The sequence below is a fragment of the Herpailurus yagouaroundi genome, unplaced genomic scaffold, assembly GCF_014898765.1.
Source record: "Herpailurus yagouaroundi ecotype Mexico unplaced genomic scaffold, PumYag 207, whole genome shotgun sequence".
Classification (NCBI taxonomy): Eukaryota; Metazoa; Chordata; class Mammalia; order Carnivora; family Felidae; genus Herpailurus; species Herpailurus yagouaroundi.
Window position 1 is genome coordinate 794,565 of NW_024412438.1, and position 23,297 is coordinate 817,861.

The 23,297-nt window shown below is 53.5% G+C and overlaps 2 protein-coding genes across 2 annotated transcripts in view; one reads left to right on the top strand and one right to left on the bottom strand.

Moving 5' to 3' along the window:
- Positions 1–2,496: 2,496 nt before the first annotated feature.
- Positions 2,497–17,350, bottom strand: NCSTN (nicastrin). The gene is made up of 17 exons (XM_040452448.1): positions 17,221–17,350; positions 15,628–15,732; positions 11,886–12,009; positions 11,139–11,260; positions 10,570–10,715; positions 9,726–9,876; positions 9,350–9,459; positions 8,938–9,090; positions 8,139–8,243; positions 7,896–7,973; positions 7,013–7,185; positions 5,582–5,684; positions 5,352–5,447; positions 4,961–5,048; positions 4,526–4,680; positions 4,081–4,293; positions 2,497–3,272 (listed from the first exon to the last, which is right to left on the bottom strand). Exons 1-17 carry the CDS (start codon positions 17,303–17,305, stop codon positions 3,150–3,152), a joined length of 2,130 nt encoding a protein of 709 aa, XP_040308382.1. The 5' UTR covers positions 17,306–17,350; the 3' UTR covers positions 2,497–3,149.
- An 85-nt stretch (positions 17,351–17,435) lies between these two features.
- The window catches only part of COPA (coat protein complex I subunit alpha), a 45,608-nt gene continuing 39,746 nt past the window's right edge, over positions 17,436–23,297 (top strand). The window contains exons 1-3 of the mRNA XM_040452447.1: positions 17,436–17,570; positions 20,734–20,847; positions 21,033–21,106. Coding sequence (XP_040308381.1) covers positions 17,531–17,570; positions 20,734–20,847; positions 21,033–21,106 — 228 coding nt within the window. The 5' untranslated portion in view covers positions 17,436–17,530. The remainder of the gene's footprint in view (positions 17,571–20,733; positions 20,848–21,032; positions 21,107–23,297) is intronic.

A 23,297-nucleotide genomic window follows, 5' to 3' on the forward strand; every position in this document is an offset into this window, starting at 1 on the left:
GAGGGAGACACAGAATCGGAAACAGGCTCCAGGCTCCGAGCCATCAGCCCAGAGCCTGACGCGGGGCTCGAACTCCCGGACCGTGAGATCGTGACCTGGCTGAAGTCGGACGCTTAACCGACTGCACCACCCAGGCGCCCCGAATTGATCCACCTTTTAATCCACCCCCCGCTGCCCGACCCTACATCACACGGACGCCACCAGGGCCCAGAGCCGGGATGCCCTTTCCAAAGCCACACACGCCATTCGTGACACGGGACGATCCCTGATCCTGAACTCTTTCCGCACTAACCGGCCCCGCCCAGAGCCAACCTTGTGTCCTCTGGGCTCAGGTAGAACCTGTTCCTCGCACTGACTTTGCGTGGAGCATATGCGGCCCCGCCTGCTTATTTATCCTGCTCGTGCCCCATCCTGCCATCTTGACTCTGGATCCCAAGTCCCTAAGGGAAGGCACAGCATCTCATCATAACCTTTTCTGATGCCAGGACAGAGCGCCTTGCCCACAGCCACGCTCAATAAACGTTTATTGCTGCCGTGGCAGCCAGTGTGGATAGGAGACATGTTCTGGTCTCAGCTCAGCGCTAATTTGCTGCGACCTTGGGCAAGCCACTCACTCCTCTGGGCTATGGTTTCCCCTAGCAGATGAGTTAGACCCTACATATCATTTCTAAGGTCTTATATGGTTCCATGTGGAGACAGAGTCCTGCTGAGTAGGGTGAGGCCTTGGTACAGAACACCAGACTCTGGATGAAAAGGTCTCCTCCCAGGATGTGCCTTTGGGAGCAGCGACCCAGATGTGGGGCCCAGAAGACCCTTCGCTCAGAGAGGCTGGAGGAGAAACACCGGCGGACAGGAAAGCCTTCCGTGCTGAGGCGCGAGGGGCCGCAAGAGGTAGGGACAGGCTGGGTCCCCGGGGCCCAGGTAGTAGTGGGGAGGGGGGAGCCTTGTGGGAAGTGACACATCTCAGAGCAAGGCCCACCCAGACTGGGGAGGAGGAGTGGGGAGACGGGCTGAGAAGCTAAAGTCTGTGGCCCAGGGGGTCTCAGCCAGCCAGCCGGCCCCAGGGGGTCTCTGGGGCACAGCAGGTCCCCGAGGGCTCAGAGGTCTCAGAGGCCCCTGAAGGGGTCAGCCGGGGGTCCGTGCCCCTTCTACAGAGCCTGGCCTCCCCACAGGCCATGGAAAGAGCCCAGTTGGTTGGTTTTGAATTTGGGGGGTGGCGCGAGGAAGGGGTCGCATGGAAGGCGGAAGACAAGCTGGTGTTGAGGAGACCGGAGTAGGAGTAGGGAAGGCCCCACGGCTCGCACCGGCGCCCCCCCCCCCCCCCGCAACCCCCCCCACCGCGCCTGGTACCCGGCCACTTCCCGAAGCTGCCAGCAGGACGAGGGAGCTCGCTGCCCTGTCCGCCGGGAGGCCCTGTTGGCCGAGGGAGGCGCTGAGTCGGCCCAGCACGGTGGCAGCTGTGCCCGCCTCCCGCCAGCGCCGCGGCCGCGTGCGGGCCGGGAGGGGTGCGGGGGGAGGGGAGCAGGGTTCATTTCCACATCCCGGCCCCCCAGACGTGCCCCCTGAGGGAACCCAGAGAGAAACCTGGAGCAAATCGCCTCCTCGGCAGGGTGTGGCGGGACGCGGGAAGGTAAGGGGCCCGGAGCTGGTCCTTCCCGGCTCATCTGTCTCGTGGGCGGCAGGGCCGCGGGGAGGGGAGAGGGCTGGCCTCCAGCGCCACTCCTGAGGGGTCTTCCCTTCCAGTGACTCAGCTGCGGCCTTCCTTTAGCTGTGCGGCTACGCCCCGGAACTTTGCTCCATGAAGACCCAGGGCGCTAGGGTATTCCCGGAGCCAAGGTTCTCTTTGTAGGAGAGTCCAAAGCCACCTTCGCTTCCGTCTGCAAAATGCCCACCAGCAACAGAAGGCCCAAACTGCTCGGCAGGCCGCCACAGGCCCTCCGTGACCCAGCCCCAGCCCCCTCTCCTGCAGCACCCCGAATGACTTACCGTTCCCAAACGTGGCCCGTGCCTTCAAGGCCCTGTGCTTCCACAGCTGAACTCCACAGCCTGCAACCCAGATGCCCCCTCCTCTGAGCAGCCTTCCCGGATGCCACCCCCAGTGCCCGGAGTCCTTCTGTGCGTTACCGGAGCACCCGGGAGATGCCGCACGTGATCACCCCGGATTGCACCGGTTTCTCCCCTCACCCCAACTGCCAGCCACTCAGGGTTGGGACTGCGTCCCCTAAATTTCTGCAGCCCAGCCAGTGTCTCAGAGTGAACAAAGAAACGTCTGTCGAATGGAAAGTGGGAGGGTCAACGATGCTAACGCGGTTCTTACGAGGGGGAAACTGGGGTTCCAAGGCTCCATGGGAGCCCCGCTTTGAGGGCTTCCACTGTTTCTGACAGAGCCGCACTCCTTGGGCCTCTGGAGACCCGGAGGGAGCACGTGGTAACAATTCCATGACTTCCAGTCTGAGGTCACCGAGCAGGAGGGCACGGAAGAATGACACATACAGGTCATGAGGGATAGTCTTTTAATGAAACTTGCTATTTATATATTTACACACACACATGCGCGCACACACACATACACACACGCACACACGGAAAAAGAAAACAACAAAAATAGGTATTACAGCTTAATAAAATCACAGCTAGCACTGAGGGCTGGAGGTGACCTGGCAGCACACCCTCCCCGAGGTGCCGTCTACGGGTCTGGAGACAGGACAGCAGGAGGGAGACAGATCGCCTGGCCTGCACCTCGGGGCTTCCTTGTGGTTTGTTCCTGGCATTCAGCCTTTGTGTCCTTCCTGGTCGGGAAAGTTGGGACTGGGGTGGGGTGGGGAGTAGGGGCGGTCTAGGGCAGGATGAGAAGGGAAGAGGGACCCTGAAGAAGGGTAAATTAGGGCGGGCAGTTAGGATCAAACAGGAGCGAGAAGCTTCCATTTGCCCTCCCGGGATCTGGCAGGGGTGAGGAAGGGCAGACAGGTAGGGGAGGCTGGAGAGGAGAGGGAACTTGTTTCTCTCTCTTCGGGGCAGTTCTACTTGTTCATGTTAATTCCAGTCTAAGCAGGCCCAGAGAGGTTCCAGTGACACGCTAGTGGCTTATGTCCCCGTGGGACAAGTGGCCTAGGATGTGAACGGTAGAGCGGGCGGGAGTTGGGCTCCTCTCAGTAAGACACGGCTCCTGGCTCCCGAGGGGTGATGAAAAGGACGTCGGCCTTGGCGTTGATGCAGTAGGTGACGACGAGAGAGAAGATGAGGATGCCGAAGCCCACCATCAGGGTGATGAACTGCGGGAGGCGTGGGCAGGGAGGGAGAGAGACGCCGTCAGAGCCCAGCGTGGTTCTGGATCACCGCTTGGGGCTGGGAGCCGGGACCTCGGGATCCCAGAGCTGGCTCCAGGCACTGAGTGCTGAGCAATCACAGACAACGTCTTCCCGACTGGAAGACGGAGTGGCTCCGTTCGAAAAGAGGAGTATCCCTGTTCTTCCTCTACTTTGTATTACTAAGATTTTAAGTATCTTTTTTTAAAAAAATTTACTTGAGAGAGAGAGAGAGAGAGAGAGAGAGAGAGAGAATATCCCAAGCAGGCTCCATGCTGTCAGCACAGAGCCCAAGACGGGGCTCGAATTCACAGGATCGTGGGATCGTGACCTGAGCTGAGACCAAGAGTCAGACGTTAACCTACTGAGCCACCCCGGAGCCCCTAGATTTTCAGCATCTTGAAGTTAAGATCCATGACTTTGGTGGCAACTCTCCGGTGGCAACTATGACATACCGGTGATGGGGACTCAATAAACCGTGGCGCCTGTGCACACCCTAGTGCCAGCAGCTGGAAATCCCAGCTGGGAGGGAGCTGTGGGGACGCTGCAGGGTGAGGAGCTCCTCCGGGGGGCCCTCCTCCTGGCGGGAGCCCACCTCCGGCGTGAACACACACTCACTCTGTCGGTGAAGACAGACTTCGCGATGGGGCGTGCGGTGGACAGGGGACAGAGCAGCAGTAGGTTTTTGTGGCAAATGGGAGACGGAAGCAGGTAAGAGGTTAAGAGGCAACACAAAGAGGGCAGGGCGGTCTCTGGCATGCCCCTCCCGGCTCACCTCCAGCTCTCTGCTGGCTACCAGAAATATGCGGGCCCGGATGTCTTTCCAGCGGCTCTCAGTCCATGTGGAGTATTCAGTAGAGCCCCACTGCCTCAGTTCAAAGGCAGGGGACAGGGCCCTGGCCAGTCGCGCCGTGGAACGCACACAGCGGGGCAGCCGGTCCGTCTCGTTGGAGTTCAGAGGGCCCTGAACCCACGCGTACTCATACAGCTGCAACGGAAGACCGGCCACAGGGCGGGGCTGAGGTGATCCTCTCTCACCCCGGCCACGCTGTGCTTCTGCCCAGGCTCCTGCCCTCCAACACTCAAGTTCAAGGGGCCGCGTCCCTCTGCCTTTGCATCCCAACTCCTTGGGTCCAACTGGGTCTAGGATGCTGTCCAACTTCCCCCGGGGGTACGGGGCCCTCGGGGCACCTTCGACACCCACTCCCACTCCCACTCACATCCTTGTTTTCACTGGGGACTTTACTTGGATCCTGGCACTGCTCTCGGGGGAGGTCGACCACCTGGCCAGTCAGATTCGCCAAGGCATACTGTACCACGTAGGTGGTGTTGGTGGGGCTGGAGACGGCGATGTAATGCTGAAGAGGCCCGTCACCTGAGTGGAGAGCACAGGGAAGGGAGGGTTTAGAAAGTGGAAGGTGGAAGGTGGAAGGTGGAAGGTGGGTGCGGGTGGGAGGGGAAGGAAGAGCCCGAGGTTGACGGGAGCCAGAGAAGAGAAGGGAACGGATCCCACACATATCAGGGGAAAGAAAGGAAAACAGGGGAGAAGGAAAGGAAAGGAGAAGGAAAAAAAAAAAGCAGAGATTAAACCAAGCTGATGACTTTTTCCGTCTCTTGCCTCGGCTAAGGGTGCCATTCCCCCAGCGCGTGCTTACCCAAGTAGGACCTCAGGTCCTGCCTGAGGATGGACTGGAACCAGGAGTTGTTGGCCCTGACCAGGAACCCATAGAGCAGGCGAGTGACCTAGGATTGGGACGGTGAGAGTCAACAAGCCCGTGACCCGGAGCCAAGCAGAGCTCTCAGTAGAGACCCTGTCGCAGGGCGGGAGCCGGGTCGGCCAGGGACTTTGGGGCTGGGGACGCAGAGGCTGGCTCACAAGGATGCCGGAGGCCCGCCCGGGAGCACCCTAGAGCAGCGGGAAGCCTTGCTGGCACGCGCTGGCATGCTGGGCTCCCAGGTTTGGGAGAAGGGGTTAAGTGCAGCGCAGACGGGACGGGCGGCCGCGTGCGCAGAGCCGGAGAGGAGGCGGGCCCCACTTGCCCTTACCGTTTGGGGATCGGCCTGAATGGTGTCACTGAAGTTGGTTCCTCCTGCCAGCTGGTACAGGGCACGTCCCAGCACCGTGGCCACATCCGCCAGGGCCTGTGGCAGGCGGGAAGGGGGTGCTGAACGGCCCACCTCTTCTACCCTCTACAAGAGGGTCTGACCACCTAGAAGACGTTCTAACCATCTTCGCCGTGTTCCCCACGCTCCCGGCCGACCCGGGCGAGTGCTACCTTGGCAGTGTCCGTCACAAAGTTGAGGTCCTCTTCGGGGCTCTGCCACTCGGGGTAGCTCACGTTAATGTTCTCCGCCGTGTCGTAAATGCTCTGGTAATAGCTGCCGGGAGAGCGGGCATGAGCCTCGGCCACACTCAGCCAGGGCCCTGCCCCGGTCCTCCCTCACAGGCCCTTCATGTAGGAGCCCGGTGTGTCTCTTCATCATCCGGGGGGGAAGGAACAGAAAATGAGGGTCCCATACTGAAGAGGGTGTGGAGAGGCAGAGCAGTGAAATACAGGGACCTTCCGGAGAGACAAGGTAGAAGAAGCAGATGAGATCAGAAGGCAGGAGACTCCCTTCCCGGGAGGTCTTCAAACAGAAGAGACACTTCCCCAGAGTTTGGGCTGGAGACGGCTGAGAGGACTTTTGGGGAGCACGCCCCACATCACCAGAGGTTGGATGACGGTTCCAACGAACGTGAACATTGAGGGTGCCTGGGGGCCGAGGGGGATGAACGGGTCTTTCCCAGACACACGACACTGCCCTGGGTCCAAGCACTGTATGCTCCCTGGGGAGCCCCGTGAAGGCAGAGCTTAGAAGAGAAGCTTAGAGGAGAGCTCCCAGCCTTCAGCACCAACAGATGCCGGCCCCACATAGAATCAAGGCCAAATGTGTGCAAATGAGGACTATCCCTTCACCCCGAAGCGATGCCGGGGTCAGACATGGTGCAGACGGCTGACCTCAGGTGCTGAAAGTGTCCCTGCCCTAAATGAGCAAGAAGATGCTCCTTGGCTGGGGTCGGAGAGCCAGAGCATAAGCAGTGTTACTCAGAAACCCACTTGGCCTCATGGAAGAGGGGAGGGAAGCTGGGAACCTAGCAATCTGGCCCAAGAAGTCCCATTAGCCCAGGGCTTAAGTTAGGGGCTCTCTGGGGTGCCCAAGACCAGGAGAGAGGTGACTAACAGAGCCTCACCCCGTATCTCTGGAGTCCCCTCAGCACAGGGGATGCTTTTACCCCAAAGGCAAGAACACGTTACATTTCAGAGTGTGAATGCTGTCTGCGTCCCCGCTCGGCACCCTTGGGCAGGCCCCAGACCCGGCCAGCTGGCCGTCCCCAGGGCGCTCCTGTTGGGGATGCTGCCCTCTGCTGGCAGCCCCAAGGACCCAGGCCTCGGGAGAGCTGGGGGAGGCGGACCAAGCACGGAAAGGCTGAGGGGGCCCGTGTTCTAAGATGACATCAAGTCACACGAGGCGACCGGCTTAGGTGTGAACAGGTCACTGAGCAAAGAACACAAATTGACCTGAGATTTGGAGGGGTGCTGTGGGGAGAGGAGAGAGGGGAGAGTGGTGATCTTTCCTGACACAGGAGACACTCCCCCCTCCGGACCCCAGACCACAGGACAGATTCTCTGGGAGGAGGAAGAGGGTGTGGGCTCGGTGGCTCTTACTGGTTATGGAAGACAGCAGAGTGGTCGGCAAGGACGACACCAGAGATGTTCCGAGCCCGAAGAAACCTTTGCAGAGAAGACGGCGGGAGGGGCTGGGACTGGTTCGGCCTCCGGAGGACCACAGCAGGGACGCCGGCCCCGCTCTTCTCCAGGGTGCTCAGGAGGGCCTCCACCTGGGGGGGGGAGGGGTAGCTCAGGGGAGGCTGCGGACAGGGAAGCCGGACGCATCTTCTAGGCCCACGACGCTCCCGCCAAGTCCCCAGCTCGTGGTGCTGCCCCCGGCCCTCCTGCACCCCAACTCCTCAAGCCTTTCAGGATCCAGGCTCTGAATGTCCGGCAACTCCAGCTGTGTCATCCTCACTAGACGCTTGATTTCCTACTCTGGCCGAACTGGAGGAACAAGTAACAACGCCAAACTACACCAAGTGCCACCCAGGAGCCCAGGGCGGGGAGGGCGCTGACACTGGAGTGGCAGGAACCCCATGAGAAAAACAGGCCCAAAGCTGGACCCTGAGAGGAGGGAGGGTCTTGAACAAGTAGTGAGGAGCCTGGAGGACGATTTGGGTAGAGGGTCCGACACAGCCAGGAACCGAGCAGGGCAGCCCGGACAACCAGGCAGCAGAGAGGGAGGGGCCGGTCACTCCCGGGCCCTCTGCGGGGCGTGGAGGCGGGGAACCGCCCACCCCAGGGAACGGGGGCCACGAGCTGCGCTCACGGTGCTTCCTGCGGAGCTGGAACAGCCAGGCTGTTCTTCCTTGAGCTGGTCCCCCGCCTGAGGTCCTGTCTCACAGGCCCTGGGGGGTGGCGGGGGTCAGGCCCGGGTGAGGGGTGCCCACATTCTGAGCCGTTGAAACAGAGTGAGGCGGAAAGATGCTCAGATTACCTGATTGTGTACAGACTCATTTTTCTGGGACATGGGGTCTGTGTGCATCCAGAGCTCTAGAGAATTCCTTAAGGCCACCTGGGGGAGGATGAAGAAGCAACACTTGGCTGCCCGCGGGGGCCCGTGCCCCGAGACCAGAGGAAGGAGGAAGGTCAGAGAAAAGTCAGGGAAGAGGCGGTGGCAAGGAGGACAACGAACAGAGGAGGAGGAGGCGGGAGGGGGAGGAGGGCACACGCAGCACACCTGTCCCAGCTCCACGAACGAGTCAATGTTCTCTAACTGCACAGGAAACTTGCCCTTCTCCATGTCGTACACCATCCTGGAGCTGCCGATGTAGTCAAACGTCTCCTGACGGGGAAGACGGGCGGGAAAGGGAACAGAGATTCCCAAGGGTCGGGGCAGGCTCAGTCTCCGGAGGCCAGATCACCAGGGCTCAAGGCACGAAGGCTACGGTCTCATGTCACCGCAAGTGCTGGCCGGCTTACGCAGTCACGTGACCTCACCCGCCTCCCTGCCCGGCCTCCCAGCTGTGACTATTCCTCATGTGTGTGCATCACAGGACTTCTCGAGCCCAGAAATGGGGAGAGCAGGCTCGGTAAAGGCCCGAGGCGAACATCAGCTGTTATGTGCCTGCTTCCTGCCTCTCCCTCCCCTCCGCCGACGCAGCCGTGGCTGCCCTCCCCTTATTCCAAGGCCAGGCTGTGGGGGCAGTGGGGGGAGGGGGCAGGAGCCTCAGGGCTCTTGGGTGGAAGTGGCAGTGAAAGAGTCCAGAGAATAAAAGCAAAAGGCTGCCTCCCAGAGATCGCATCAGCGGCGGAGGGAGGGGGCGGGCAGCACACGGATTCCGATTCCAGGCCAGGGTGTGAAAGCTTCCTAAGATGTGTGACTCTGGGGGGAGACACGTGGAGACACCTCCAGAAGCTCTTTGCTGAATGACAACTCAGGTCAAGTGCCCAGATCGTCCCCAAACGATAGCCACTCTCACATTTACCCTCCCTGCTGTCCTGCCCCTCCCCGCCTACCCCAGCAGAAGAGCCCCTACCCCTTGGAAGAAGACAAACATGACATTGCGGGGAAGGGTCAGCGCGTCAGGTGCCTTCTGCAAAGCTTCAGCGGCAGCCAGCTGGGTGACGAAGGAGGCGACGGCACTTTCAGCCCCTGGGGCCACGTTCCAGAAAAAGGAACGACTGTCCAGCTGGGTACAGTGGAAAAGGCAGGGGAGGCAGGCTTTGAAAATGGCAATTAGGACCGGGCCCCGGGCTCCCTCTCCTATTCCAGCCAAGGTAATGTGTGTGTCCTGGGACAATGGCCATACGAGGGGGCCCCACGGCCCAGACCCCTCTTCCCTGGAGGCTCCCCAGCACAGTGACTCTGAAACGTGATACGCCCGCAAGAGGCCCCCCCAGCCCTTTTGGCGCCAGCCCTGTCCACCCTGACCGGGGGCCCGCACTCACCCGGGTGGCAGCGACCACAACCCTGTCATCAGGCTCTAATGCCCCAGATATATTTATAGGCTTAAGCATGCTCCACACGTTGTAGTCGGACAGGGGGTCACAGACGATTTCTGAGCAGGACAGAGTGAGAGAGCGACAGAAGTTAGGGAGAAGCCACAGAGAAGGCCTGGAGACGCCTCTGACTGCTGCCCCGTGGACCCTGTCAATCATTTCCTGCCTCCACTGCTTTAAGTTGGTTTCTCTGCCCTGTCCACTGCAGGAACAAGCGGCCTCAACTGTTCGGAATTGTTCCCGCCTCTCTCGCCCCGTGCTCCCTGCCTGAGCTCCCCCCTTCCCAGGTCCCCAGCACAGCAGCCGGGCCTCGGGTCTGTCCTACCTGGGTTGATGCTGAAGGTGCTCTGGATGGAGCTGCGCCGCATACAGGTGACAGTGCTGATGACAGCGTGCATGTGGGAGAAGAGCTGCATGGCGCACAGCGGGAAGGTGGGTGCTGAGCCGTTGGGGCTCAGGTTGTGATCGCGATAGCACTAGGAGGGGAGACGGGCCCCACTGAGGCGGCTCGCGTGGAATCCCTCCCATGCTTCCCAGGAGGGCCCGGCCCCACCCCGACGCTCGCTCGTCAGTCCCTGAGCTATAGTACAAAGCCAGGATGCGTAAGGTCCGAGAGAAAACCTCACCAAGAGATGCAAAGGGGCACAGACTCAATGACTGACTTGGGGCGGACGGAGTGTCCCCATCCCAAACAGCCTGGCCCAAGTTCCCAACGTGATTAGCTGTCAACTGTGCTGAACCAAATATCAAAAATCAAATTCAAGACAGCTTGGACATCAACTCACCATGTAACTTTGGAACAAATCTAACCGCTCTACAGGTCAAAACAAAGAAGCTAGGCCAGAATTAAAGATTATTGTAATTCAGAACATTCAGAAGCCTCTGAGCTGAATCTCTCGCAGTTCCCAGTCTGATGATCTTTTTCCCACACTCGGGGTTCCTAACCAGGGCACACCTTATTTCAGATCGAGTTTATGTTCTCTTCCAGCCTAACAGCCATCAATGCTGGAAGAAGAGGCAGGAGAGAAATGGGAAGGGAACGGCGAGAAAAATAAACGTATTGGCTTTTCTTGGAGCATCTACCATACAGAGGTGCCCTGGTGGACGAGCCCTCCAGGCGGGCGGAGCTCCTACGAGATTTCTCTTTGCTAGGAGCTGGCAGCTGTTACCTGCTTGATGACCTTGGTTTCATTTTCATCTTCAAGAAGGAAGATGGGGAAGCTAAAGTCTTCATAAGCCAAGCCGTCGCCTAGGGGGTTCCACGGGATTTCTCTGCAGTGAGCAAATTCTGGCCCATACGAGTTGGAGTAAATGCCTGAAGGGGAGGATGGGGGACCGGCTGTTGGGACACTAAGCATTCAGGGCCTGAGTGAGGGAGGAAGGCTAGGATGTCGTAGGGTTGGGACCAAGAGCTCCAAAGGAAAGGGGGACTCAAGGAAGCAAGCATCAACCTGTCACCACCTACAGGGAAACAGACACTGGTATCAGGGTGTCCTGGGCTGGCTGGTTAGGGATCGGGGCCTATGACAGAAAAGGAGGATGGAGGGAAGTGGACGAAGGGGAAGCAGCAGAGGAAGCGATGAATGGCAAAGACAAACAAACACTGTCTTCTGTTTGGGAGTCAGCTGTTCACACCACACACAGACAGACGCATCCCTCCGACCCTCCAAAGACACGCGACTGAAGCACCAGTGAGCTCTGCGTGACGGGAGGTCCCCTGATCCTCCGGGGCTCTTACCAAACCCATCATTGGGACACTGCACACTAGGAGAGGAGCCCGACGCAGGCCTGGGTTTGGCCAAGGACACTGCAAGGCCAGCAATCCGGCTGGTTGTCCCCTTCAGCTTCTCCATCAGACTCCTGGGACAGGGAGGGAGTGCCATGGAGGAAGACTGGGAAGGTTACCCCTGGCCCAGTATCTTGCCCCCAGGGATGGAAACAAATGGGAAACTAACGGAATCCAAACCTTTGACTCCTTGTGGAACACACGCGGTGTGTTGACTCTACCCCTAAAGAAGTGAACCCCCCCCACCCCAACTGTTAACTCGTTCTTGCCTCTTTTCTGTCTCTAACTCCTTTTTTTTCTTTCTTTTTTTTTTTAAGTAAGCTCTACACCCAATGTGGGGCCTGAACTCACAACCCAGAGATCAAGAGTAGCATACTCTATCCGCTGAGCTAGCCAGGGGCCCCTGCTGTCTCTAACTCCTAAGTGAGGACTATGACCCAACCTGAGCTTCGGCTTCATCGCATCTACCCTGTCCCTGAGTGCCCCTATGGGCCCTCCCTCCTGCCTGGGGTCTTTACTCACTGGACCCTATTTGTAAGGTCACCCAGACGACCCCTCTGATGGGGCAGGTTTTCTTCCGAGACTCACTCTCGCCCTGATCGGACCAGGGCAGCCAAGCGAACCTTTATATACAAGTGTGGGGATGGCCCCCCAGATCTTCCCGGCTGTGGCTTCCCTGAAGGCACACGCAGTTCTTACCTGGTGAAGAGCTCGCCCTCCAGCAGAACCACATACGGGGGGTTGGGGCCGTCAGTCAGCACCCACTGCAGGTCCCTTTCTTTCTCCACCACGTGGAGGATCCCTGTGTCCCCGCTAACGGAAGCTGCCAGGACAGAATGGGCTCAGATTAAAGCTCCCGCAGTTGACGACTCTGCCTCTGCCTCACTGATTCTGCAGATCACTTATCTCCCAAACATGGCACTGGATGCTGGGTTAACGCAGCCACTTCCAGACTTAGGCTTGAGCTGAAGAGCCGACTCCCCCAGCTCCACCTGAAGGCGACCAGCAGGGACTGGAGGACGAGACAGCCCGAGAAGTCTACTCATTTGCTAAATCTCAGAAAGGTCATACAATCATTCTCTCACCCTCTTCCCTCAACCTCATTTAGCCACATGTACACATTTCCAGAAGAGGAGACAACATGGTTTTCAAACCTGTATTTTCTCCAGGAAATGGCAGGCTTTAGATCTCTGGCTCAGAGTTCTAGCACTGAATATTCCTGTGTGAAGACGTATGTGCAGACTCCCTTGACCTGAGGACAATTCCTGGGTCTCCGTTCCTTTGCCCTATTTGGGAATGACTTTACTTGCTTTTAGCCTGTTTTAGGCAGGGTTACTCAAGAACTTTGAGATCTCTAGAAGAGAGCTTCCCAACTGATGGGTCTTGATGGGTCAGGGACGAGCTGATATTGACCCCCCCTCATTTCTGGGGACCGAGGGTCTCCAGAGACCCTAGGCTGGTCACTCCCAGCCAGGAGCAGACTGACCCAGTACCCGAAGATGCCCTACAAATACCATACGTCTCCATATATGCCAGGATGCCATACAAATACTATTTTCTGTATCTCACGAACGACAAAGATCGGGCAGCGCTGCGGTAAAGGATGGGTAATCCATCGTCCAGAATGCCTTGAATTCTATGCAGCAGTGCCTGTCGCGTCCCTCGTGATCCACGTGGAGACATCCTACCATCTCCCCACGAGCCTTCTCGCCAGTGAAAATTCCTACCATGTATGAAAAGTCGCATATTGTTTTAGAGCAATAGTTCTCGACCCTAGTTGAATCACTGTGGAGTTTTAAAAAATACAGACGCTTGGGCCTTATCTCAGACCTACTAAATTAAAGTCTCTGAAGGTGAGGCCCAGGTACGTGTACTTTCAAAACTTGCCACATGATTCTTTATTATACCTAGCCAGTCGTGAAAACTACAGCTCTAGATCAAGGCACTGAAATATTTATAATTTGCACAAGACAAAGAAAGACCTTAAGCACTTCCAGACTGCTGGCCAGGTAGAAGTCTTCTTCCGTGGGATTTGGCAAAATCGAGACACGGATGCCCAAGTCCCCAACATTCAACTATGTCTTCCACGTGGTAAGTACCCAGTAAGTTCATGTGGATGGTGATAACAATAAACTTTAGAGGAATATCAGGACCTGGAATAACCGTCATAAAGACTTAGCTACCACCAGCAGTTCTAAGTCTGACAAAAGGCAACAGTCCTCGGCGTAGAAAACCCGGAAAAAGGAAAAGCTGTTCTGACAAACAAAATATATATAGCTTCAGCTCCAAGGAGGACAGGGAGAAGATAAGCCAGGACGCTGGAATAAAACACCTGGATTCTAATCTGGATTCCAACTGGTGACTGTATAGTCCAGAGTAACTTGCTTACTTTTTCTGGGCCTTCCATGAAGAGAAACTTTTTCACCCTTATTCATCTCATACCTTGGAGAGAGATTTAAAAAGGAAGGAAAGGAAAGGAACCAACAGATAACCCTCTTTGAACACTTTAAAAGGGGCCAATAGGGGTGCCTGGGTGGCTCAGCCGGTAGAGCACGTGACTCTTAATCTCTGGGTTGTAGGTCTGAGCCCCACATTGGGTGTGGAGATTGCTTAAAAACAAGATCTTTAGAATAAAATAAAGTAAAATCAAATGAGCCCATAGAAACAGAGCAGTATAATCAGAAAGCCAAACCAAATCTTTCTCTCCTTACGTTTACCATGCTAGCAAGCCTAATTAAAGAGGGTGTAGCTTGCTCGGGACGGACAAATACGAAGCAAGACTTAGAAATAAGCCGAAAAGGAGACGAGCTCTTAATGAGGAAGTGGCCAGAGTCCAGCCCCTCCCCTCTCCTTTCTGTGCTGGCACTTGGCTCACTCCTAGAGGCTACTGCTTTGCTTCCCACAGGGCTGCTCTCAGAACACGAAGCCGACTGACTCAGTCCCACAGAGGGCATCTTAAGAGCACACCTCCAGGAAGACAGGGTCCTAGCGTTTTGGCACGAAGAGTGGAGCTCCGGCAAGACCAGCAGTCTGATCTCAGCCCACACTTGGACCTGGCTCCCTTCTACGCACAAACCCCGTTGGAGAACGGAGTCCGAAAATTTCACTTGGAACCGTTTGGAACCAGTTAGCCTACCTCCAGCAGGGACACGGCACGGTGGACACAGAGCGAGGCTCAGGGAAGGCCGGGCAGGAAACGAGTTAACTGCCACATTAATCAGGTCCTTCACTTCGCAGCGTCTGTGTCCGCCTACCAAACTAGGAGGTTTCAGGCAATCACGCAGGACTCCTGAGACCGTAGTACTTACTCAGCGTCATCAATAAATGTAGGAGATAGTCTGACTTTCAGCTTTGTGCAGGTACGTTCTAACCATTTTTATAGGCGTTTACTGAAATTCAGAGGTGACCGATATGGTGACGAAGAAGCCATGATCTGACTCTAAGTTTCCTGCTTACCGCAGAACTACATTCGGACAGAGCAATTATTCACAGAACAAAACATGAAGAAGGGAGGCTATGTAGCAGAGGAACTGGGGTTCGGCCTTCACATCTCTGCTCTTTCTACTTCCATAGTTTGATAACCATACTGTCATGGTACCCTGTTTTGGGACACATTTACAAAGCACAGAGACGAATCCAAATGCTTCACTAATTCCTCCTGCAACTATCTGGCTTTCTCAATGCCTTCCCTTCAAATAGACTACTGCCTTAAAGAAGTCCACTTCGGTTCCAAAGAGATGGTTCAGGTGACGATGGACTCGTAGACTATGAGACTCCTTTCTCCTTAGAAAACAGTACAGTTTTCTACTTTAGTGGATGCTAAGTGTCCTGACTTAGAACCTGAGCCATGGGGCTCAATTCCTAGCCTCATCACTTAATAGCCTGATGATCTTGGGAAAGTTACTCAACTTCTCGCAGTCTCCATTCTGTCATTTATAAAATGGGGACAATAAGAGAATCTACTTCATGGGGCTGTTGTGATGGTTCAATGAGATGCACACGCACGAGGCTCAAGTAAGCAGCACTTACTAAGCATTAGCTCCTATTAATTATCTTGCCTGGTTTGACAAATGGCTCTCTGTCACCTCCTACCCACACAGCCTAATTTGTGTGCTGAGACTCCCAAGCAGGACTTGGATCTTGAGATCTAAGGCACAGATTGAAATATCATTGGCCACAGGGGTGCCTAGGTGTCTCAGTCAGTTAAGCACTTGACTTCGGCTCAGGTCATCATCTCACGGCTCGTAAGTTCGAGCCCTGCATCGGGCTCTGTGCTGATGGCTCAGAGCCTGGAGCCTGCTTCAGATTCTATGTCTCCCTCTCTGTCTGCCCCTCCCATGCTCATGCTCTGTCTTTCTCTGTCTCTCAAAAATAAATAAACGTTAAAAAAGAAATTTAAAAAAAATCACTAGCCACAACACAAATCCCAGCCTCAACTCACACTGGCAGCCAATCTGATGAGTGGCGTTGAGCAGACGGACACAAGGAGCTGTTTTATTTAAGGAGATGTAGATCTTCCTCTCCACTGAGTTTCCCCTGCACAAACCTGCTCAGAAGACAAAAAGTGTTAGAAGAAGAGAGGCATTGGCACTATCAAGTCCTTAGCTCACCGTATGGCTTGGGTATATCATACTTTCTAAAAAATTTTTTTAATCTTTATTTATTTTTGAGAGAGAGAGAGAGAGAGAGAGAGAGAGAGAGAGAGAGAGAGAAAACGTGAGCAGGGGAGGAACAGAGAGAGAAGGAGACACAGAATCTGAAGCAGGCTCCAGGCTCTGAGCTGTCAGCATAGAGCTCGACACGGGGCTCGAACCCACAAACTGCGAGATCATGACCTGAGCCGAAGTTGGACCCTTAACCGACTGAGCCACCCAGGCGCCCCTGGGTATATCATACTTTCTAAAGTGGGATTAATGTCCATCCTTCTCACTTTCTGGACACATTACTGGATCAGATGAATGCGCCCAGCTATGTGCCCCAGAAAGTTATTACAAATTCCAATCAGAACAGCTGATATTAAAGCTAAAAGAAAGAAAACTTCATTTCCTAAAGGAAAAGGCACGTAACCTCAGATGTCCCAGTTTTCGGTTGCACGGGTGAGCATACTTCTGCTTTCTACCTTGCATGTGCATGTACCTTGCACCCTCGTTAATGAAAGGGTGCCAGTCTAAGAATATAGATTACGATAAAACATCTTTGAGACATTTTTCCAGGAATCTGAACAGAATAGGGAGAAACCTTATGCCACAGATCTGTCAATTAATCTAACATCCACAGGTCGTTTGTGTGTGGCTACAGTGTGGGGCGACTATAATTTCTCCTCTGGGGAATCTCTAAAGATAATATGAACTTGAGGGGAGGTATGGTCATAGTTACATACAGGCACGTTCGCATTTTAGGGCTTGACCAAATACAAAGACCTATGCCAGGACATACATGCGTGTAAGCAAACGTTTCTGCACGCTGTAAATGCCTGAAGTTTCTTGAATCACTATTCCACAGTCTAAACAGTTAAGAGGACCCATACCCTACCTTTGTCTCACTTCACTGATAAGACAAACTGAGGCAAAACACAGGGACACCGGTCGATGGTGGAATCAACAGAGGAGGGAATGAGGAATCCACTTAGTGAAGCACCGCCCTGCACCCACAGAATGAGGCCGCTTTTGTCTCCGACTAAACGCACTGGGGAGGGGCTGAACTGACACCTGTCCTTTCCGACAGGGGGTGGGGTGGCTCCGGCCGTGGGGAAAACGAGGCAGGCGGACAGTCAGGCTGGAAGTCCGGGAAGAGGCCCGGAGGAGGAAATGGGGCGACACGACGTGCCGCGGGGTAGAAGGGGCCCTCAAATCAAATCCAGGCAAAGAAGCGGGGGGGGGGGGACTTCTGTCGGGGGAACGAAAGAGAAAGGATTTACACGGTGGGGGCACAGAGGAGCAGAGGGGCCAGAAGGGGGGACGGCGGCCCTCGCGGCCCGGCCGGTCCCGACGGCTCTCCTAACACACCGGAGCTCACGCGCGGGGGGAGGCCTCACCTGCCAGCAGGACGCAGAAAGACAGAAGGCGAAGAAGACTCCAACTGCCCGGGTCGGCCCCAGAGCCGCCCCCAGCCGTGGCCATCTTGCCTCTCGGCTGAGCGGAAGCCTCCCCTCCCCTCCAGCCCGGCAGTGGCTTCTCTAGGCCAACGCTGGTGCCGTCTCTGTGGTCCGGAGCTCCCGGGACCGGAAGTTCGTGCCCGCGGAGCTTCCGGGAGCCGCGGCGGAGCGGCGCTGACGTGGAGGGAGGCGAAGGGCAGCAGGGAGTGGCGGGGCTCGGGTCGGCACCTCGGAGCCGCAGGTCTCAAGGATGCTGACCAAATTCGAGACCAAGAGCGCGCGGGTCAAAGGTAAATGGAGAAGACGAGGGGGAACTCGAGGACCGGGTGTCGGGGGCGGTGCTGTCTCGGGGGGGGGGGTGACCGAGGCCGAGTCGGGCCCACCGCACGGGCAGGAGGGAGGGCGGCCTGGCGGCGGTTCTGCAGCCCTCTCTTCTCTGGAATGCCCTCGGGATGTGATTGACCTGCGGCGGCTCCCGCACGGTTCCCTTGCTTCCCTCCCGTCTTCTGCGGGGGCCGGTGCTCCCGACTTTGATTCTTTGGGTCCCTGTCGGCCTTTTGAGGACCGTGTTGTAGGGAGTGGACCTGGGGATCGAGTCTCGACCTGTGCCGTTCGCATCCACGTCTAACGTTTTCGGAAATGAGCACTGGCTGCCTCTCTTAGGGAGGCTTTGGCGGCACCGTATCGACATCCAGCGCCTCCATTGGGCGTTGTTTCCTACCTGGAGACAGGACATTGAGACCTGTAACCCCAGTAAAGTCTGAGCTTGATAAGGTTGTCCGATAAAATACAGGACGCCAAGTTACATTTGGATTTCAGAGAACGAAATGATTTCCAGTATCGTTCGCTGTTGATCTGAAGTTCAAATTTTAACGGGGTATCTTCATTCTTATTTCCTAAATGGGGCAACTCCAAAGCATGACTATCAGTGGATGGGGGTGGAGGGCGAAAGACTGAAACAGCCGTAGTAGTCTTTTGGAGTGTTAGAATGGGAAAGGCAGAGAAGTAAGGTCCCTTGAGATTTCATATGTAAGTGTACATGTATATGTATGCATACGTATTTATATAAGTATATGATTTGAATATTTAGTAAGAAGAGCAGAGCAAGTTGGCTTGGGAACTTGGTGTTTGGAATCACCTGGCCTTACTTTGGAATCCTGAAACATTTCCCCAACGAGCTGTATGATCTTGGGCAACTTATTAAGGTTTCTTAATATGGTTCCTCATCCGTACAATGTGAATAATTAACATTCTCCTACAGAGAGAATTAGAATGAGATAGCATATGACTACATTTATTACAGTGCCTGCTGTATACTCCGTAGCTCAAAAACTGGAGGCCATTGTTATGTAAGAATAGATTCTGAGCAGTTTTTTTTTTAAATTTTTTTAATGTTTATTTTTGAGAGAGAGAGCACACACATGCAAGCGGGGGAGGGACAGAGAGAAAGGGAGACAGAGAATCTCAAGCAGGCTCTGCACTGCCAGCTCGAAGCCCGACACAGGGCTGGAACCCAGGAACCGTGAGATCATGACCTGAGCCACTGACGGACGCTCAACCAACTGAGCCACCCAGGTGCACCCCCCCCTTTTTTTTGAGATAGAGAGCAAACGAGCACGTGCACGGCTGGGGGAGGGGCAGAGAGAGAGGGAGAGAGAGAGAATCCCCAGCAGGCTGTTAGTGTGGAGCCTGATGCAGGGCTTGATCCCATGAGCTGTGAGATTGTGACCTGAGCTGAAGCCAAGAGTCAGAAACTTAACCACCTAAGCCACCCAGGTGCCCTGATTCTGAGCAGTTTCTAAGTCTCGTGGGAGTCTTGATAGTGAAGCATGCCACCAAGAATTTATGGATGGCTGAAATGGTCTCGCTAATCCTTGAATTTTCTCTTCTGCTCTTGATTTCTCAATGGGAATAGAAAAGGAAAGTGAGGAAAAAAGATGTCAGAATATTTGAGAGTTAATATCTCTTAATTAGTATTACTGTACGTCATGGAAAAAAATGAACAACATAATAGGAAAAAACAGAATTCAGAAGAAAAAATGTGAATGTTCGGTAAAAAAATGGAAATATTCTCCACTAACAGTGAAAGAAATGTTAAAAAAAAAAGGTAAATAACCTTTTGAATTTGGATTAGTAAAACAAACAAAACAACAAATAACCAATAACAGCCAGTGTGTGCAAAATGGTTACCTTCAGAAATCCGAGGAGACTGTATATTGATGGTCTTTTTGAAATAAGGTGGTATCTATAAAAATGTTAAATGCGCATACCTATTTCTGGCAATCCTACTTCCAGGTCTTTAGCCTTAAGCAGTAATAATGCAAATAAGCTAGATTACGCATAGAAGTATTTTCTTTAGGGCGTATTTTCTAGTAGGTGAAAGTTAGGGGGAAAAACTTAAATGCTCATCACTAGAATAGTTTTTAAGTGTGGTACATCTGTGTTTTGCTGTTGTTAAAAAGAATGAGGTTAGGTTTGTGTGTATTTAATAAGATCCACGATGCATAGCTAAGTGAGAAGTTTGCATAACATATTTCCATTTTGATAAAATGATGCCGTCTGCGTTAGAAGTCTGAAAGGATGCACTCCAGACTGTTAGCAGTTGTTACTTCTGTGGACCTCCATTTCCAGTCTGTTACTCCAAGGAGTAACAGACAGATTTACTTTCTCATCTTAAAACAGCTGCACAACAGAACAAAATGTGTGAATCAAAAGTTTTCAGACACTGGATAACAGGCGGTGCAGGAGAGTGATTTTTGAGAGAAGGGAAATAAACGAGGTGAGTCCTGTGAGTGGTTTTTAGCTTACTACCTGGAGAGTTTCCAGGCTGCAGGATAGGGAAGGGGGAAGAGCCCTGTCGTTTCACTGTGGAAACATAGTTGAGAGTTCAGGGCAGCCAAAACTGCTAGAATTTGCTGGACAGAACCCTGGAGTTCTGCAGGGGATCCTGTCAAGCCTTTGTCTGATTTCTAATCTGCATATGCATGTGTGGAAATGACCCCAAGCCTGGGATAGAACCCCTGGAGATGGGGAGGCAGAATAATCCCTGGAGCTCACTTAGATCTGGGAATAGTTTTGTGTTCCTATCGGCTGGAATGGAAAGGCCTCCTAATACTGCAGGGCATCATCTAGAGACCTCAGGTGGTATCGCCTTCATAGGGGTGCCAAATTAGATCTAGACTAAAGGCTGTTGTCGACCCATGCTAGCAAAACTAAAAGCGAACTTTAAAACAGGCATCCTAAAACAAAGCCCAACAATATTTAAAGGAATATAACAAAATCTAGCCCCTAATAGCATACAATTCGTAACGTCTGGCATTCGATGAAGGAGCGTCTGAACCTAGGATTAACCTAGGTGTTCGTTTTTGTTACCTGAATCGACAGGGGGTGGCATTGTGGGGCATACTTAGCTAATTGGATCACTCCTTGTTTTTTTCTTTTCTTCCCCTCTAGGGCTCAGTTTTCACCCCAAAAGACCTTGGATCCTGACCAGTTTACACAATGGGGTCATCCAGTTATGGGACTATCGGATGTGTACCCTTATTGACAAGTTTGATGAACATGATGGTGAGATGACACTTTCTAGGTGGGAATTAAAGAGATCTAAGTATTTATTGTCTTCTGGAGTAGTGTAAACTTTCTTTAGGATTAAAGAATACGGAAGGGCCGGAACCAAAAATTCCTGAATAAGGATCACTTTAGAGATGAGCAAATACAGCTCTCTAACACGCGTCGCCTGCTTCCTTCGCCAGGTCCAGTACGAGGCATCGACTTCCATAAGCAGCAGCCGCTGTTTGTCTCTGGAGGAGACGACTATAAGATTAAGGTACAGAGGGTCTGTCATGACTGGGAGTAAAGGACAGGCTGTCGGGTGTGGCACTTGTAGAAGGGACTAAAAACAGGACCTCTCATTCATACAGAGCTCAGGCTTTTGATGTTACCAGGAAACGTTTCTTGAATACTTACTGTGTACCAGACACTTTTATTTTGGGGGAATTAAAAAAACAAGAAACGATCTCTGTTCTCAAGGAGCTTTTATTCTAACGGAGGAGATACGTGTATACTCGAAATAATAGCACATGCAGTTTGGTGAGTGATACAATAGGGAGAGAACCGAAGTGAAATAGAGGACAGTCCAGGTACCAAGACAAAAAGGCATGACACAGGTGGATACGTTTGAGAAGCTGTAATTAGTTGTGTGTGAATAAGCTCTGGAGAGAAGGTGAGAGAAGGGCCCGAAGATGAGAGGGGCCAGATCATGCAGGACCTGTTCGCAGTGCTCAGAAGTTTGGATGTCATCGCACAGATAGGAAGGAGCCATTTAAGGGGTTAAAATAGAGGAGTGACATCAGATCCACATTTCTTTTTTTTTTTTTTTTAAACTTTACCTGAGCAGTAGTCTAGAGAAAGGACTGGATGAAGCGGGCAAGCCTGGAGGCAGAAGTGCTGGTTAGGAGACTGTCGTATAAGCTTGAGCGGCAGGTGAGCAGAGCCTGGCCTCGGACGGTACACGCAGATGGAGACAAAGAGGTGGATGTGAGAGCTTAGGGAAGGGAGACTGTGAGTGCCGGAGGGGCGGTTAGGGGAGACCAATGAGATGACTGTATCTATCTCCAGCCTCTAGCTCGGGTCACTGGGTGTGCGGGGTGCCATCCACTAGGAAAGGGAAAACAGGAGGCGGTGCGGTTCCCTGGAGTGCTGGGGGAGGGCCGTGTCTTAGTGTGTCGAGGCTGCGGTGACAAAACGCCACAGCCTGGGCGGCTTATTAACAACCGAAACTCTCAGTTTCAGAGGCTGGAAGTCCAGGATTAGGATGACAGCCCAGTCGGCTTCTGGTGAGGACCTCCTAGGTTGCAGACAGCTGACCTCTCTCTGTGTCTTCGCGTGGTGGAAGGAGACGGGGATCTCTGTGGAGTCTCTTACGAGGACATTACCGTTTGGGAGGCCTCCACCCTTGTGACCTCAGCGCCCCTCAGAGGCCCCGCCTCCTAATGCCTTTGCCTTGGGCGTTAGGATTTCGGTGTATGAATTTGGGGGAGGACGCAAACATTCAGTCCATAGCAGATGGCTAACGAACACCGTCTTGACAGTGATGAGTTTGAAGCACCTCAGGGACGGTCTGTGGAGATGTGTCTGCACTGGGGACATATTTGGGAATTGTCATCACGAAGAAGGGAGCCAAAACAGAGCAGTAGAGGGTGTCACCCCGGGATTATGTGGAACGAGAAGACAGGGTGTCATTTCTGATAGAGGAAGTAGAGTTCATATAGGGAGGAATGATTTTAGAGGTTGGAGATGAACCAGAGGGAAGAAGCAGAAGCCTGTTGGATGCCCAGGAAGGAGGGAATTTTGGGTAGGAGGAAAAAGTGGTCAGAATGAGGTAAGGACCCAGTAACCTTTGGATTGCTTCATTAGGAAGACATTAGTGATCCTAGCGCCTTAATATGAAGGAAGGAAACAGACGCAATTCTTTGAAGAAGCTTGACTGATAAAGACAAAACTGGAGTGAGAGGCTTTGAACCTTTAAAAAAAATAATCAAAGTTTTTCTCTTTACTTCCACGTGTTGTTTTCATTAAGTATGTACATCCAGTCAAACCAGGAACTGAATAAAGTCTTTTTTGAAGGCTAGCTTAAGATTATACAGCAGAACTTAGGCATGACAAGTGATGACTGCCTGCAGAGAAAAGAGGCACTGTTTTTTTTTTTTTTTAGGTTTTTAGCACCGCATCCTGAGGGCAGCCAGTGGAAGCTCAAACCACCTGATAGACCTCAGAAGCTTCTAGGAATATCACTTCATTGTGATAATTGTAGTAAAGTATTTGTCATTTCTCCTGATGGCCATTGATGCTCAAGAATGGTTAACTCAGGTGTTTGTAATTTGCTTAAGAAAGGAAAGACTGAGTGACATGTAAGATAAAAGATTTTTTCCCCAAATCATTCACATGTTTTAGAAAAGGATTGTTTTCCATGTATATGAAATGTCCAGATAGGCAAATCAGTAGAGACAGAAAGTAGA